Source organism: Melanostigma gelatinosum, assembly GCF_949748355.1.
Source record: "Melanostigma gelatinosum genome assembly, chromosome: 11".
NCBI lineage: Eukaryota > Metazoa > Chordata > Actinopteri > Perciformes > Zoarcidae > Melanostigma > Melanostigma gelatinosum.
The window spans coordinates 26194917-26211551 of record NC_136644.1 but is presented as its reverse complement, the minus strand read 5'-3'; the positions used below and the strand labels follow the sequence as shown (position 1 = coordinate 26211551).

The following is a 16635-nucleotide window of genomic DNA, read 5'->3' as shown; positions in this document are numbered from 1 at the left end:
CGCTCATCACAGATAAAGCAAATGTCGTTTCACGCGACGGCTCCGCTCTCGATTGAAAGTCGGTCCTCAGACGTTCGCTGGTGGAAGCTTTTCATCTGAAACACAAAGCTCAGAGGGACGAGACGCACACACAGAGGTCTAAACATAGACGATGTTTAAAAGCCTCTAACAAGTCTTACAATTCATCATTTTAAAAAACACAAGGTCAAATTCACGTTGAACAAGTTTAATGAAACTTTAAACGGCAGAAAACAATCACGTTCTTTGTTCTGTTGTCAACAGCAGCCGAGTCACATGTCTTCATGCATCTGGAAGATAAGAACGATCGGAACATTCAGATCCTCGTCCTGCAGCGGACGGTGACAATGAGACATGAATACGGTTTGGTTTGTGCCACAGAGAAAGACAAAGCTGCTTTGTGGTTTACAGGATAGAAAGAACTCGGACGAATCAAAGCAGCGTTTTAGGACCAGATGTGGAAGGTAAAGCTCTCTGTGATGCTCTCCCATACAGATGTGATGTTATGCAGTCAAATCCAAACGTGATGGAGAACCCTCGACCTGCAGACCTCTGGTCTCTGAACGGGGACTCACGACGGGAGCGCTTCATTTGTGCTTGCAGACATTTTCCCCACGGAGGTGAAAACACACGAAACACACAGGAACTACCGAGAGGAGCTCGTCCCTGAACTCCACCCGCATGGCATCCTGGGACACCTGACCTCTGAAAACCCAAAATGTCTCAGGAGAAATGTGTAACACTGAGCTCTGGCTGACAAAAGCAAAAGAAATGTGGATAACACAGGATTACACATAAAAAATGATTGTGCAGAAACAGAAGTCTTTGTACATGAAGTCAAAGAGTTTAACTTTACATTTATACAGCGCTGTGACACAGAGGAACAACAAGGCCTCCAGCAGAGGGAGCCGTCGGTCTGGATCAGGCTCAGTGTGGAGGCATCCTGCCCGGCAACCGCTCCGCCTCCTCATCACAAACCCATTCGCTCCGAGACGAGGCTCGTCTCTCGCCGCCCAGTGAGACGAACAGAGAATCCACCAATCGTGTGCCGAACGTCGTGCTGACCCGACTTCAACCCCCCCGAGGAGACGGAACCTCCGCCGGGACCTCAAACCGCGCGCGTCCGCTCGGCCACAGCGCCGAGAAGACGAGCGGGGAGTCTACGGGTTAGTGTGACCGGAGGAAACAAAAACCTGCAGAGCAACGAAAGATTCTCCTCCGACTCAACCGATGACGAGATGCAGGCACATGAGCACACTGCACATGTCCACGATATACAAAAATATATTTAAGGCAGCACTGAATCACCCCCCCCCCCCAATCTGCTCCCTCCCTCCACGCATCTTTCTTGATTGAACAGTTCATTATAAATTCATATTCATTTACTTAAAACGAGACGACGTGTTGAGCTGCTGGGAGTACATTTAAAATACAGATGTACTTATTAAAACATAGAAGTATTTTGATTTGCTTAACGTTTCTACACATTTGTGATTTTAACCTGACAAGAGCTCCTGTCCCGCCCCTCCACTGAGTACCATCATCATCATCATCATCAATAACCCGAGCGCCCCGATGGGACAGACGTAATAACACCGGAGTCTCCTCGCTGGTCTCGTTTGTCCACTAGAATGATTAAAAGCAGAGCGGAGGAGGGTTCTCTCCTCACTTCTGTCTGTGGGTCGGCGGCTTCTCCTCAGAGGGAAGGAAAGGGGGGAGGGTGAGGGTGGGGGGGGGGTCCATGTCCATCTGTCCCGACAGGGAGGCGTCACTGAACGTAGTCAAGGGGTCGGAGGTCGCCGGCCTCAGAGAGCGAAGAAGAGGATGAGGACCACGATCATGATGGCGACCAGCACGCCGATGGCACACCACTGTCTCCGACCTGAGGAGCAGCAGAGGAGGCTCAGGACCGGTTCATTGTTTCACACGTTCACAAACATCTCAGCGATGTGAGGAAGCAACACTTTGGAACCAGAGGACGAGTCGCCTCCTCTCCCTGTTCATCCTAAACTGTGTGGTTATTATAATAATAATAAGCTGGAGTGATTATCGACGTACGAACAGTTAACTTCCCCCGACTGAAAGTAAACACATCGCAGAGCTGAAACTCTGTGTGTCTGTATGTGTATGTCTGTATGTATGTATGTATGTATGTGTCTGTATGTGTGTATGTGTGTGTCTGTATGTGTGTGTGTGTGTCTGTATGTGTGTATGTATGTATGTGTCTGTATGTGTGTATGTGTGTGTCTGTATGTGTGTGTGTGTGTGTGTGTCTGTATGTGTGTATGTGTGTGTCTGTATGTGTGTGTGTGTGTGTGTGTCTGTATGTGTGTGTGTGTGTGTCTGTATGTGTGTATGTGTGTGTCTGTATGTGTGTGTGTGTGTGTCTGTATGTGTGTATGTGTGTGTCTGTATGTGTGTGTGTGTGTGTCTGTATGTGTGTGTGTGTGTGTGTGTCTGTATATGTGTATGTGTGTGTCTGTATGTGTGTGTGTGTGTGTGTGTCTGTATGTGTGTGTGAACTCACTGCTGGTCATGTGAGACACCTTCTCCAGCTTCTTGAGGACCGAGTCCATCCGGGAGGACGTCTGGTCCATCTCGTCTCCAAAGTCCCCCAACATGCTGAAAAAAACACACACACACACACGCACACTCATTTAAACATCGTTCACACACACAGTTCTACTTTTTAAAGAGGAGGAAACAGTAACTTCTAAAGGCCTCGGAGTGTTTTATTACCTCCATTAATATTACAGAGTTAAGATGAACATGTAGAGTTTGTCCTGACCTGTGATTCTAACAGCTCTGCTTTAACTCAGCTGTTATGATTTCATACGTTTCCCAGAATTCCATCTGATAACTCAACACACACTAAAGCATCCCCTGCTTTATGGTCTGTGTGACTCTAAATGTACTAAATGAACATCATGCTGTATTGAAGAAGACTTGAAACTAGAGATTGAGACATAAACTCATGTTTACAATGTTTACTGAGGGAATAAATCAAGAGAGAAGTAGAGTCATTTTCTATAGACTTCTATACAACCAGAGGAGTCGCCCCCTGGTGGTCACTAGAGAGAATGCAGCTTTAACACGAAGCTTTGGATTCACTCTGCAGAACCGGAAGTTTCCGTCTGGATGTCACATCTAATTGTTTGAGTAGAATTATGCATTATGTGGGTGTGTGTGTGTGTGTGTGTGTGTGTGTGTGTGTCCGAACTCACACAGCCTGCTCGTCGAGCTCGTCCCCGATGCGTCCCGACATGTCTTTGAGGACTCTGATGCTGCCCGACACCAACTCCAGCTGCTCATCCTGCTCCTGCACGATCAGCTACACACACACACACACACACACACACACACAGTTGCTCTTCATCCTCAGCGTATGAACACTGTGTCGTTTTGTTTTGGAGTAAAAAGCACGACCTGACACAAGATGTGCCGAAAGAAATATTTCCGTCATTCAACACCACGGGAAGCAGAACCGGACAACGGCCCCGTGACACTGACGCGGAGCTTCACAGCGGCGTGTCGAGTCGTGAACGTTGGTGCAGCAGACAGAAGGAGACGCTGTCTCTCCGTGACGGACTCGTCCTCGTCTGCTAACGTCTCCTCGGACGAACTAACGGCTCGGAGGCTCTCGTGTGGGACTTCACAAGAAGTCTTATTTCACAACTAAAGAAGTCACACAACACCATTACAAATGTGTATTAGCAACGTAGAGACAACTGGTCCTCTTTAATGTCTCTTAAGTTGAATTCTTTAGACAATATGAAAGCTCTCTTTCTTCCTTTGTCCTCTCACTCAAACCGGTTTTATTTAAATGTTTTCTTCTCTCTGTTCCTGATGAGAGTCTCACACTGCACTGAGACAAAGAGACAGAGACAGAACATTTGAGACGAGGATGTCTCACTCCAGAACCTCTAAAGAACCGCTAACTCTGGAGCGCATTGTAACCTCTTCTGGTTTCCTCATCATCCAGTGCATCCCTCGCTACCTGCTGCTGCTCCTGTTGGTCCTGGAGGTATCTGGAGTTAGCAGACACCAGATGGGCCTCAAGTCCCGTGGACCTGTCCTGTCCTGAAGACGTCAGCAGAGCCTGGATGGAGCGAGACAGACAGAGACAGACAGAGACAGACAGAAAGACAGACACACACAGTTAATAGGGAACAACGGTGTGTGTGTGTATTACGGTGAGATGAGCTCTCTGAAGATCAGACGATACAAAGTCTGTTCATGGAACTGTTCATGAGGGGTGAGGAGAGCTTATAACACACACATTACTCAAAGCATGTTACTTATTACACATGAAGCTACCTCTCTGTTCTTCTTCTCTGCCTGAGCCACAGCAGAAGGGCTGGACAGCTGATCCTTCATGTCCTGCACACGCACGCACACACACACACACACACACACACACACACACACACACACACACACAGAGTTTACGTCGGTCCCTTCAGAAGCCGGCTCAGTGCAGAGACCTCCATTACTGTGATCAGATGAGAGCGTCAGGAGGCCTTTTGTTCCCGTCGGTATTAAAGCTCTTTTGTTTGGCTCTGATGACTCAGCTCTATTTGAAGGATGCTTCCTTCACCCGAGTGTTACGCGGAGGTGGACGCAGACAAAACGAGTAACGGTGGTGTAGAAACATGCTAACGGTATTTACAGGCATTAAACGTACAAGTATTGTGTGTGTGTGCTCATTTGCAATAGTGTTGCGTGTGTCATAGAGCAAAGGTTTGAATCTCCGGGTGAGGCACGCACGCGCTTCCCGTACAAAGAAGACGCTCTGACACACAGGCGGTTTAGCTTCAACTCGTAACTAGATGTGTTGTGAAGCGGGTTAGTCCGTGCGATATTATGTAGCAACAGGTGGAAAGCAGGAACAGCATCTTCTCTGTCCATGAGAACTCCCACACACAGCGGCCCCAACCCTGGCGTGTGTGTGTGTGTGTGTGTGAAGATAACGCGTCCTGTGCAGGACAAGGTCAACTCATGAGAATGGATAAAGAAACAGGGAAATGATAGCACGGGGCTCACAAAACACAGAGGAGAGATGCGTGGACCGAGCCCTGACTTCGTGTCTGTTGCTCGGGATACTTAATCAATTCTTGTGTTTTGTGAAACCATAGATCTATGTTGCTTTGATGCTTGACTTATTAAATTGTTAATACTTGTAGATCGTCTACCGTCTTCTGTTCATCGAATGTAATTCCAATCAAACGATCTGCGCGGGGTCCTTCTGAAGGTGTAGTCTTTTGGAGTCAGATTATACGGTGGGCTTTCTGCCCGAGGGTAAATCCCCGACAATGGAGAATCAATTAAATGTCCCCCGACAAGAGAATCACGTCATCGTGACGTCACTCGTTGGTTTGTGGATGTTATAAAGACTTGAATTCTGTGATTTCGCCGTCGCCATGTTGTTTTTTCCGCTACCAGTGAACAGGAAGTGACCGTATCTGGACTGAGGAGGAGTGACGTAGAGACGCCGTATACGTCTCTGGTAGAGACCTGTCAATCAGCGTGTAGCCCCGCCCTAAAGCATCCCCTGCTTTATGGTCTGTGTGACTCTAAATGGACCATAATGTACTAAATGAACATCATGCTGTATTGAAGAAGACTTGAAACTAGAGGCTACACTGATTCTAAATTGCCAGAAACATATTTTGGACATTTCTGCACTTTATTATTTATCTACAGACAAATTAGCTGACACTGATTTTTTTTGTCGATCAGTTTTTAATAGATTTATATTTTTCAGCAAATAAATTACAACACACACGCATATAAATAATCAAACTGGTGAACTATGATATTTGACAACCAATAAAAATGTAGCTTGATGAGTTTCACCTGGACAGACTTCCTGGTCCGCTCCACGAAGCCTCTCCTCTCCTGAAGTTCCTCGTCTCCCAGTCTGAACTTCCCCGGGTTGGACTCCACGATGCCTGAGCAGGTTAAGGAACCCGACACGCCTCCAGGTGCTCACTGCTGAGCACATTGTCATGCATTCAGTGACAACAGCTGAAAGTGTATCATTGAAGTGTGCCTGAATGTGTCTGTCTGGTGTACATGTACTGCAAATAATGTGTAGAGGTTTGAAACAAATGCATTATTCTACGTACTGAGAGGCTCTCTGATATTTGTTTGATTATTATACAACTAAAACATGGTTTTACAACGTCTGCTGATTACGTGGAGAGATGACGGGAGGCGAGGGCGACACAAAGCCTCCGTTTGTTTTGTGTGAATACCGTCGGTCATGTGAGGATACGGGTTGTGTGGAGGAGGGAGAGAGAGTAGTTCTGCTGAAAGGATACTGATGGTTTCGCTGAGGTCCTCCAGGTCCCAGTCTATGGCCCTCAGACAGTTCCTCAGCTCATTGGCACTCCAGTCCAGCTCATCCCGGCTCACCTTCAGACCACAGAACCCAAAGAACACTCCGTTAACTACAGTTCAGCTCACCACAGACGCATTTTCACTTTCACACTCTCTTGATTACAAGATGTGCGTGGTGTGTTAGAGGTCTGAAAACAGGCTGTGAAGCCTCCTTTACGTGTAGGACTGGAATGTTTGAGCACATTTAATACAGATTTAAAGAGACAAATGTAATACCAACAATGTGATTAAAGATATGTTGGGAAAGCTCACCTGTGCCCCATCCTGCAACAGTTCTTCCCATCTATCGAACAGGGCCCGTGCTCGAGACAGGGCCTTCTGCACCTCCCTGGAGACACAGACACACACACACACACACACACACACACATACATACACACGCACGCGCACGCGCACACACACACACACACACACACAGAGTTATCTAGTGTACTTCACCCTTCACCTGAACACACATGATACTTTGTTTCCCCCCCAACATGTCTCCTACAGCCACGCCCCTCGTTTAACCAAAACAAACAGCAGCTACATGTTAGCATCCTTTCTCTTAACTTCGCAGCGCCTCGCAAACTGCCTGACAGCGGAGTCCCAGAGCTGTACCGCGAGCCAGCTGTGAACGCGAGATACTTCAGAGCGGAAGTGACTCTTTAATTAGTTAAAAACAAACGTCAACACACACACACTGACCCCCTCTGCGCTGCTGGTAGCACCAGATGCTAGTTAGCTACAGCTAGCTTTAGCCTCAACTTCGCTCATGTAACTTTTATTTTTTTTAAGGAAAACATAGCCGTCGCTTTCTTGTTAAGCTTTCAATGTGTAACGGCTTGAATTAGCTCGAGATAACGGCGGGTTTTAGGTCTTAATGTGTATGTTTCTCACCCCTTCACAACGAAAAACGGGTCCTCTGTCGACATGATGCTTACTTCCCTTTCCCTCTACGCGCATGCGCACTTGGCAGACAGAGCTCAAACGTTTTTCTTTTTTGTAATCAGAAATTGGTTTATTGCCAAGAACGTCACACATACAAGGAATTTGGCTATAATACTATTTATAAATTATAATATATATGTATATATATATATATAGTATCATATGTATATATATATATATATATATATATATATATATATATATCAAATGTCATGGTGCATAGGATTAAAACACTGGTACAATAGTATAAGACATAATTAAAAAATAGAAAATATGTATAATAAATATCAGAACAGACACAAATATTATAAAACATACACATAGTAAGTGTGTTGATAGCCTTTTTGTTAAATTATAAAGTAGTTTCACATATTGCCCAACATCCTCGAGGAAAACAAAAAACTAAATTAGTTTTAATAAAATGTAAAATTTACATTTATGAATAAAAACATATTTTGTAGTCGTTTTGAGTCTCTTTGTGGTTGTTTTGAGTCTTTTTGTGGTTGTTTTGAGTCTCTTTGTAGTTGGTTTGAGTCTCTTTGTGGTTGTTTTGAGTCTCTTTGTGGTTGTTTTGAGTCTTTTTGTAGTTGGTTTGAGTCTCTTTGTGGTTGTTTTGAGTCTCTTTGTGGTTGTTTTGAGTCTCTTTGTAGTCGTTTTGAGTCTCTTTGTGGTTGTTTTGAGACTCTTAGTAGTTGTTTTGAGTCTCTTTTTAGTGATTTTGAGTCTCTTTGTAACCAATTTGGTCTTTTAGTCGTTATTTTTGTCTGCGGTGGTGTCTCTTTGTCGTGATTTTGAGTCTTTGTAGTTGTTTTGTATCACATTGTTGTCAGTTTGCGTCTCTTGGTAATTGTTTTGAGTCTCTTCGTGATCTTTTTGTGTCTCTTTGCAGTCGTTTTATGTTTTTGTTTGTGGTCCTCTCTTCCTGGTTGTTACATGTCTCTTCGAGAGACTGTTATTTAGATGAAGACCAGGCAGCCCCCTGACACTTTGGGCCCCTGGGCCTGTGCCTAGTCCCAGTCAGTAGCCCATCCATGGTTATAGGAAACATGTATGTCTTAACAGTCATCACTCTTCCACAGATCTAATTTAATCTGTTTGTCAATCAACGGAAATGGAAATCTGACAGAGGCGAACAAATCCTCTGGATATCATAAAGCTCTCATAAAACATGAGTCAGTAAAGGATTCACATAGACAGGCAGAGTGGATCAATGAGTGTTGCTGAAAGAAAGGCATGCTCAGCAAATCCCCCGATACGGCTTAGACGCTCTTCCTTTAGATCTCCTTCCTGTTCCACCCATTTGTCTCTAATTCTCTCAATCCCACCCTTTCCTGTGCAGCTCCTTCCTTCCCGTCTTCGTCCAGTTTCCTCCCCTCCCCTCCTCCTTCTCTCCACTTCCTGCCTTCCTGTCCTGTGAAAGTTCACAGAGTTATAAAAGGTCACTCTTCAAACACACACTGAAGGAGTCAGAGATGTAACTCTAAATTAAACCTAATTTTCTCGTCAATCTGGTCAGTTTTCATGTGAGCTTTTTGTCTCAAATCCCCCCTCTCGACGGTGAAGTTTATTTATTTAGTCAGAGGTTTTTGAGTATCCAGAGTATCCAGTAGTCCAGATCAAGACCTTCAGGGAACCCTGAAGGCCTCACATTTACTCCGGAGTACATCAACATGAGAATATGCAACACTTGATCACAAAACCAACTTCAATAATAAGAGATGAGGACCGCATTGTTGTCTAATCTGGTGGCCCTGGTGTGAAGGTTGCATTTCAGTTGTTATTATACTGACGTGGTGCATAATTCAAACTCAACTGTTGTTGAATGAAATGACCACAAACTGATGTGATGTAAGAGTACTGGTATCTGGAGCAACGTGTGGTCTCAATCTTTTGTAATTTAAGGCTCACTTCTGATTGTTAGGAAAAATTCAGAGAACCACCTGAAGAAACAAACAAATAACACGATAAGAGGAGCGAAACAAGAATGTCTCTACAGACGATGTGTCGTGAGTGTCGTGGTGATACTTAAACCCAGATGGTCATTGAAATTGTATTTATGAATAAAAAGGCCGAGCTTGATATATTCTCAACATTTTTTTATTTAATCTAACTAACAGTAGGCTGCCTCCACGGCCCACTAGAGGGCTCTCGATCAGAGCAACCGGTGTTTCAGTTTAACCGGTGACCGTATTAACTGGTGACCCTCAGTCGAATGCGTCCGTGGTTGTTCGTAGTGAGTGACATGAATGGTTGATGTAGAAAATAAACACAGATGAGTCTGTCATTAAAAATAGATTGAAGGCTTTTCTGTTTTCAACAGTTGTCGTCACTGCGAGCAACCACGGAAGCACTCGGCTGAGAGTCACCAGTTAACACGGTCTTTTATTTAACCGAAACACCGGCAGCATTTAAGCTGCAAAATATTAAACGTGTTGACGACCTCTGGGCTGTTTGTAGCTCCCGTTGAAACATGTCAATAGAGTCTCTGTCCTGCTGTTTGATGTTCTGTACATGGACTCAGATAACAGAGTGGATCCTCTAGTGACTTGTAGCTCCTGATGTCTGTCTGGTGAACGTTACACGCTGGGTTTCTCCACCAAATAAATATATCTGGACGCTAAATGTTGGGCTGCTTGCTGATGTATTCTCTTCACTTCTTTCCACATCTAATTTGATTTAAAGTTTATTTCGACCAAACCAGAGTTGGCGGTTGTTGAAAGAATAAACAAGACGGTTTCGATACATTTTATTTTTATCTGTCAAGTTTAAATTAGAAGTAAAATGTTGTGCGACTGGAGTCTGGTGACTTTGAGGAGAGAATATCAGTTTTATGCTTTGTGCATTTACAAATTACAATAATTGTCCAAATCTCTGATGTGTTTTATTTATTAGGCTATATATTCACTTTAACGAGCCTCACAGCATGGCACCGTAAAAGGGCCCAAAATGAGTGAATCCCCTGTCAAGTCATTTGTCCCCTGAATAAACGCCAATTGTAACGTTTCTGGGTGTTAATGGGTGTTTTGTGCAGTGTGAAACGATCTCTAAATGTTCAGGTACTTTTTTCTTAAAACACCAAAAAATGATTATCATTTTCCCCTTAATGTGTCACTTGTTTAATCTCTGCTGCTCATCGACTGTCCAGCTCAGCTGACTGCAGATCTCACTCTGTGGAAAGTTTGAGTCATTTTATGAAACACTGTGATGGTGAAAGGAAAAATGTCCTCCGCTGGAACATAACAAAGTCTGAAATGAACCGAGGCACAACAAAAGAAAACTGGCTCAGTGTCAACAAGCAGGAGGAAACAGTCAGAGAAGTGTTGAGGCTATAAATAGACACCCTGACCCGTTCCCCAATGATGCCTTCAAGTGCTCCGTGTCAGGATGACCTGCTTTCATCTTTGGATTGTCACAAATACAGCATGCTGCTAAATGCATTCAGTCCGGGATGATGAATTAAAAAAGAAGCTTCTTGGTGTGCTGTTGTTTTCTTTTTACAGGAGAAGTTACATGTAGCTGCGTTAAGAGGAGAAACACGTCATGACGTTGATTGACAGCGAACGATGCCAGGATGCAAAACAAAAAACACAACAAACACCAGGCTGCGTGTCACATTCAAACAGGCTCATCCACTTTGCAGCAGTCAACACTCGGTGCTCTCAAACCTGTTAAACACTACCAAAGACCCACGGACACACTCAAACCTGTGAAACACTACCAAAGACCCACGGACACACTCAAACCTGTTAAACACTACCAAAGACCCACGGACACACTCAAACCTGTGAAACACTACCAAAGACCCACGGACACACTCAAACCTGTTAAACACTACCAAAGACCCACGGACACACTCAAACCTGTTAAACACTACCAAAGACCCACGGACACACTCAAACCTGTGAAACACTACCAAAGACCCACGAACACACTCAAACCTGTGAAACACTACCAAAGACCCACGAACACACTCAAACCTGTGAAACACTACCAAAGACCCACGAACACACTCAAACCTGTGAAACACTACCAAAGACCCACGAACACACTCAAACCTGTGAAACACTACCAAAGACCCACGGACACACTCAGACCTGTGAAACACTACCAAAGACCCACGGACACACTCGAACCTGTGAAACACTACCAAAGACCCACGAACACACTCGAACCTGTTAAACACTACCAAAGACCCACGGACACACTCAAACCTGTGAAACACTACCAAAGACCCACGGACACACTCAAACCTGTTAAACACTACCAAAGACCCACGAACACACTCAAACCTGTGAAACACTACCAAAGACCCACGAACACACTCAAACCTGTTAAACACTACCAAAGACCCACGAACACACTCAAACCTGTGAAACACTACCAAAGACCCACGAACACACTCAGACCTGTTAAACACTACCAAAGACCCACGGACACACTCAGACCTGTGAAACACTGTTCACATTTAAAATGTGGAGCTACTCACAACTAAAATATAGTCATATGAGACGTTGTTGATGAAGAAACATCGATTGGAGCAGCTTTAAACTACACAACAATAATGTGACACTGTCACCAAATAACTTGATGTTTACTGTGATTCATTACACATCCTTAGAAACCTTAGAAATGAATGAAAACAAATGTTTTTTACAGAAATACATCGAAAAATAAAAATGTTTAAATTATCTGTGAAAAATGGTCGGTGTACACGATTGTAGGTGAGGAGCAAAAACTTGCAGGTACACTGTTGTGGCCCTTAATCTGCGTTACAAACACCATAAGTTGTCACATCATGATTATATAATGTGAATTGTGGCAACAGTCTCCAAGCTCTCTGCCTGTTCAGTCATATTTTGGCAACTGGGTCATTTCCCAGTCCTAACAACCAGTGTTTGTACTACAGAGAGAAATACTGTAGGTCGTGAGTGAATCAGCAGGCCCCACCCTCTGGTCTGCACACACACACACACACACACACACACACACACACACACACACACACACACACACACGCGCAGTCACACACTCCACCGCCCATTTGGCCTCGGGCAGAGGCGGTGTTAAGTGTAATCACACACATAACACTCTCACCATGGAGACCAGTCGGGTAGACCTGAAGTCACGTGTCGTTGTTTTTTCTTTGCTTATGAACCGCTCGGCTCGCAGAATGACACAATAAATGAAAAATAACTCAGTTTATGTCTCACACGTTCTCCTTTAATGCAGATTACGATGAGTGTGTGCATGTTTTGGCCATGATGCGTTTTGATTAAAGCTCCAGCGTCTATGTTTGGTATTTCTGATTTGACAATCCAGTTTATGTCATTAAAATATGCAATTAAGGGTAAAACGCCCAGCTGGAATCTGATTTTGAAAGCCGTTTTCATATGTTATAACATTTTGAGATGCTTTTCGAAACATTTCAGGGCAGCAGGTCCTTTTTTTTCAACCGTTTTAAGGCTGCAGACACAGTGTGTGTGTGTGTGTGGGGGGGGGGGAGGCTACTGATTACGACTGTTATTTGCACACTGAATGAATAGTTATCCCGCATGGGGCGGTACTTCTATGACAGGCGCAGTTATGATCAGAAGTGGGGTCATTTTTGGGAACTTTGGCTGATTAGAGTGTTCATAATAGTTATGCTTTTGTATCACCACAAAGTCAGAAATCCCCTTTCTCCAATTCCCACTTGTATTGTGATGAAATACAGATGTGGCTACTTCACATGTTGCATGTAAAACATAGTTCCGCTCTCAACGCTCCATCACTTTGCTTGCTGTCCATCAAACAAATGGAGGATGAGCCGGACATAAATATCTTCAAATACATATATTTTTATCCCCAGGAGGGAAATTTAGAATGCGCTATATTTAAAAATATATTTGATAGGACTTGTCCTATATGTTTTTATTACACCCTGCATGAACAATGAGTATCAATGAGAACTGTCCATTTAAAAATAAAAATAAAAATCATAATAAAAGCTCAACCTAAAAAACATATTGCAATTAAGTCAAACTTAAAACAAAATAAAAATAATGTACAAAACCAATTCGTCCAAAATGTTCTTTTTTAATACAGTCGTCATGTATTGTGTTGAACAAAAACATTTCACATCATTAAAAGACAAGTATGAAGACCGACGGACCGCATGCGCGTCAATCTACAATGTTTACATTTCCCATCTGCACTTGAAAGCCTCATCACGGTGCTCGCTCCCGTTTGACCTCAGTCGCGCGGCTCTGTTTGATAACCAAATTGTTTTCACCGGTGACAACTCCATATATGGTGCAGAGATGACGCCATCGCCGCTGTTCCCGGGTGCACCGGGGAGAGGACGCGGAGGGAGGGAGGGCTGTGGTTGCGCGTTCGCGTCACACCTTTTCCGCTGTGCGCGTCCCCAGGAGGAGGAGGAGGAGGAGAGGGGGTTTACTGTGGACCGGATGGACCATATATGGAGTCCGAGCGTGCGCGTAAGTGACGTGTGTGTTTGTGAGAAAGAGAGAGAGAAACTCCCGAGGAACTGGAGACACGTGTCCTTCTCCCACGCAGATCTCAAAGTGCTGCTGCTGCTTTTCAGCAGAATGTAAACAGTGACCGTCACCATCTCACTCCACATCCTCACTCCTCACATCCTCACTCCTCACATTCTCACTCCACATCCTCACTCCTCACATTCTCACTCCACATCCTCACTCCTCACATCCTCACTCCTCACATTCTCACTCCACATCCTCACTCCTCACATTCTCACTCCACATCCTCACTCCTCACATTCTCACTCGGTGACTGTAACACTGCAACACTTCCCCAAACACCGCGCGGTAAATCGAACCACTTCCTTGTTGTCGTGGAGGTCTATTTTAGGACAGAAATGTGACTTCGTTGTAGAATCTCTCACATGAAACTAGCTTTTAATGAAGAAAGTGTATTCTCTTTAATAAACGGTACCTTACAATACATCATGCATTTTGTAGGTAATTAAATGTTTAAGACACTTGATTTACAGAATCTATTTCAGAAAATGGTGTTTCTCATCTCGACATGTTGTCTTCTATAGATCCGTTGTTTGTTTGACACACTGGGTCTGTGAGTGTAACAGCTGTGTGTCTCCTGGAATAAAACATGCGTCTAATAATCTTGATGTAAGCGTCATTTCATGGTGCAAATAACATAAGACATTCATAGTCATTTGTGTATAAGATAAGACGAATAACCGGAGATTAACGCCAATAACAAGAACACAAAACATCTCGCCTCGTGTTTATAAAGCAAATAACGAAACGAGGGAATTGAGGGGAGAAAATACAAATCAATATATTTGTATGTAATGGCTAGAAATGTAGCGAGAAATGACTTGCAGCTGAAGCAGATGATCGAATTAATAAAAGAGATCAACTGTGGGAAAAACGGTAGACGGAACAGATGGTGTGTGCGCGCGCTGCAGCTACAGCAGGTGTGGGCGGCGCCTGATTGTCACTTACTGAGGAATGAAGTCCATGTTACGTCAAAGAGGAAATAAAACGCAACCCTTCTACTTCTACGCGCTCATTTCTCTGAGAACCAGAACCGGCGAAGAGCTGAAAAACAGATTAGAAACTAGAAACTGAACTCAGGACAGATACAGCTCGTCTGCTCGTTGAGCCTTTGGTGAAAGTGCCAAAACAACTGTGCGTAATTACGCATACAGAAATAAAGACGGAACAATGAGTGCCACGACCGCTATGGAAGTGAACGCCGAAGCCAGACGGATCCTGGCCGTGTCGATAAGCAAGCTGTACGCCTCCAGGACCCAGAGAGGCGGACTGAGACTCCACCGGAGCCTTCTGCTCTCCATGGTCATGAGGTCCGCCCGGGACATCTACCACTCCTCCCGGGAGAGCGAGGAGCTGTGGGACGCGCAGCCGACATCGGAGGAGCCGATGGAGACCGGCTCCTGCTCGGGGGAACAAACCGTGCTGCCGGAGCCTCAGCCCGAGCCCCAGCCGGCGATGATCTCCGCCGAGCCGCCCTCGGAGGAGCCGGACAGCGAGGACGAAGGGTGCGATGGGGAAACCGCGGAGGACAAAGAGAACATGAGCCCGACGAAGCAGTCCAGGAAACGCCGGGGCAAGGCGTCGGCGGCGCCCGACTTCCTCCCCAGCAAGAGGGCGAGGCTGGAGCCCGGCGAGGAGAGGCACGCGGCGCTGCCGGGCAGCTGTCGCGCCGGCACCGGGGAGTCCCTGATCGCGTTGTCGCTAAATCGGGTTATACCCGCTTTTTGAACAGACGGAGAAAATAAGCCTCCAATTGGACTTTGGAGTGGAGTGATTCTGAACTCCCCGTAAACCTACAAGGGGCGGGTTGACCCCCCCACCGTTGGCGCACCAAGGAGCTGACCTACATCGGCGGTCCCGGGACAGAGGGATTTACCGGGACCATGATGCGAGCTCTCCGGTCGAGCTGAGTGTGCCTGCCGGGCTATAGGCGATGCCTCCCGCCCCTCCCCCCTCCGCTACAGAGCAGAGGAGAACACATGCAGGCCCGAAGAGAGAGCTGCGCGCGCCGGAAAGTTTGAGGAAGAAACCGAAGGGGGAAGTTAGTGTTTGATGATTCACCTTCCAAACAAGTGACTGTTGCTGACTCAAAAGTGTGTGCGCGTGTGAATCAGCAGAGTGATATGAGTCAAAACAAACACGCGCACACACAACGAGGACTTGAGGGAATTTCCTGCCTTCATATCAGGCCCGATAGAGGAAGGACAGTTGGGGCAGACTCAGTGCCCCACACACACACACACACACACACGCACACACACACACTGCTGTGGACTTGATGAATCAGTACTACTGCTGTGGGACATGACCTGTGTTCACATGGTGCTTTGAGGCTGTCCACGTGGTGTCGGAAGTCATTTTGTGTGTTTTTATGTCAATGAAATGTTCAGACCTGTGAAAAATAATGTTACCTCACATTCCAAGCTGCTTTTGTTTTTTTTAATTAAAGGTGTAAATATTTGTAATAAACACATTGTAAAGGGTACTCAGTTGTGCTGCTCTCTTTGTACACACACACACACCACAGTGGCATCTTCTTTCCAAATGAACGGGCTATCCTATTGGTCGATATTAGGCCACGGTTCACCGGGTCAATCCTCGATTCGAGGGAGCAAGTTGGTAAAACCCAGCGCCGTGTCTGGCTTGCCGCCACTAATCTCATGCTTACAGTGAGGCAGACACACACACACACACATTCAAACAAACAACACACACACACACACACTTGAGTCCGGGGTCGTACCGT

The 16635-nt window shown here is 45.3% G+C and overlaps 2 protein-coding genes across 2 annotated transcripts; one reads left to right on the top strand and one right to left on the bottom strand.

Annotated features, from left to right (window-relative positions):
* Nucleotides 1–248: 248 nt before the first annotated feature.
* Nucleotides 249–7365, bottom strand: stx10 (syntaxin 10). Its single transcript, XM_079278511.1, has 9 exons — nucleotides 7300–7365; nucleotides 6673–6748; nucleotides 6342–6435; nucleotides 5875–5969; nucleotides 4336–4398; nucleotides 4016–4117; nucleotides 3243–3349; nucleotides 2546–2640; nucleotides 249–1900 (listed from the first exon to the last, which is right to left on the bottom strand). Exons 1-9 carry the CDS (start codon nucleotides 7332–7334, stop codon nucleotides 1824–1826), a joined length of 744 nt encoding a protein of 247 aa, XP_079134637.1. The 5' UTR covers nucleotides 7335–7365; the 3' UTR covers nucleotides 249–1823.
* A 7381-nt stretch (nucleotides 7366–14746) lies between these two features.
* ier2b (immediate early response 2b) lies at nucleotides 14747–16368 on the top strand. Its single transcript, XM_079278121.1, has one exon. It carries the CDS (start codon nucleotides 15060–15062, stop codon nucleotides 15615–15617), a length of 558 nt encoding a protein of 185 aa, XP_079134247.1. The 5' UTR covers nucleotides 14747–15059; the 3' UTR covers nucleotides 15618–16368.
* Nucleotides 16369–16635: the final 267 nt, after the last annotated feature.

Bases quoted from the DNA above. Each gene is read 5' to 3' on its own strand.
- stx10 (XM_079278511.1), bottom strand. From the start codon at position 7,334: ATGTCGACAGAGGACCCGTTTTTCGTTGTGAAGGG. The intron at 3,350-4,015 runs GTAGCGAGGGAT...GTGTGTGTGTAG, and splicing joins ACCAACAGGAGCAGCAGCAG to CTGATCGTGCAGGAGCAGGA. The intron at 1,901-2,545 runs GTGAGTTCACAC...GCTGCTCCTCAG, and splicing joins GGTGTCTCACATGACCAGCA to GTCGGAGACAGTGGTGTGCC.
- ier2b (XM_079278121.1), top strand. From the start codon at position 15,060: ATGAGTGCCACGACCGCTATGGAAGTGAACGCCGAAGCCAGACGGATC.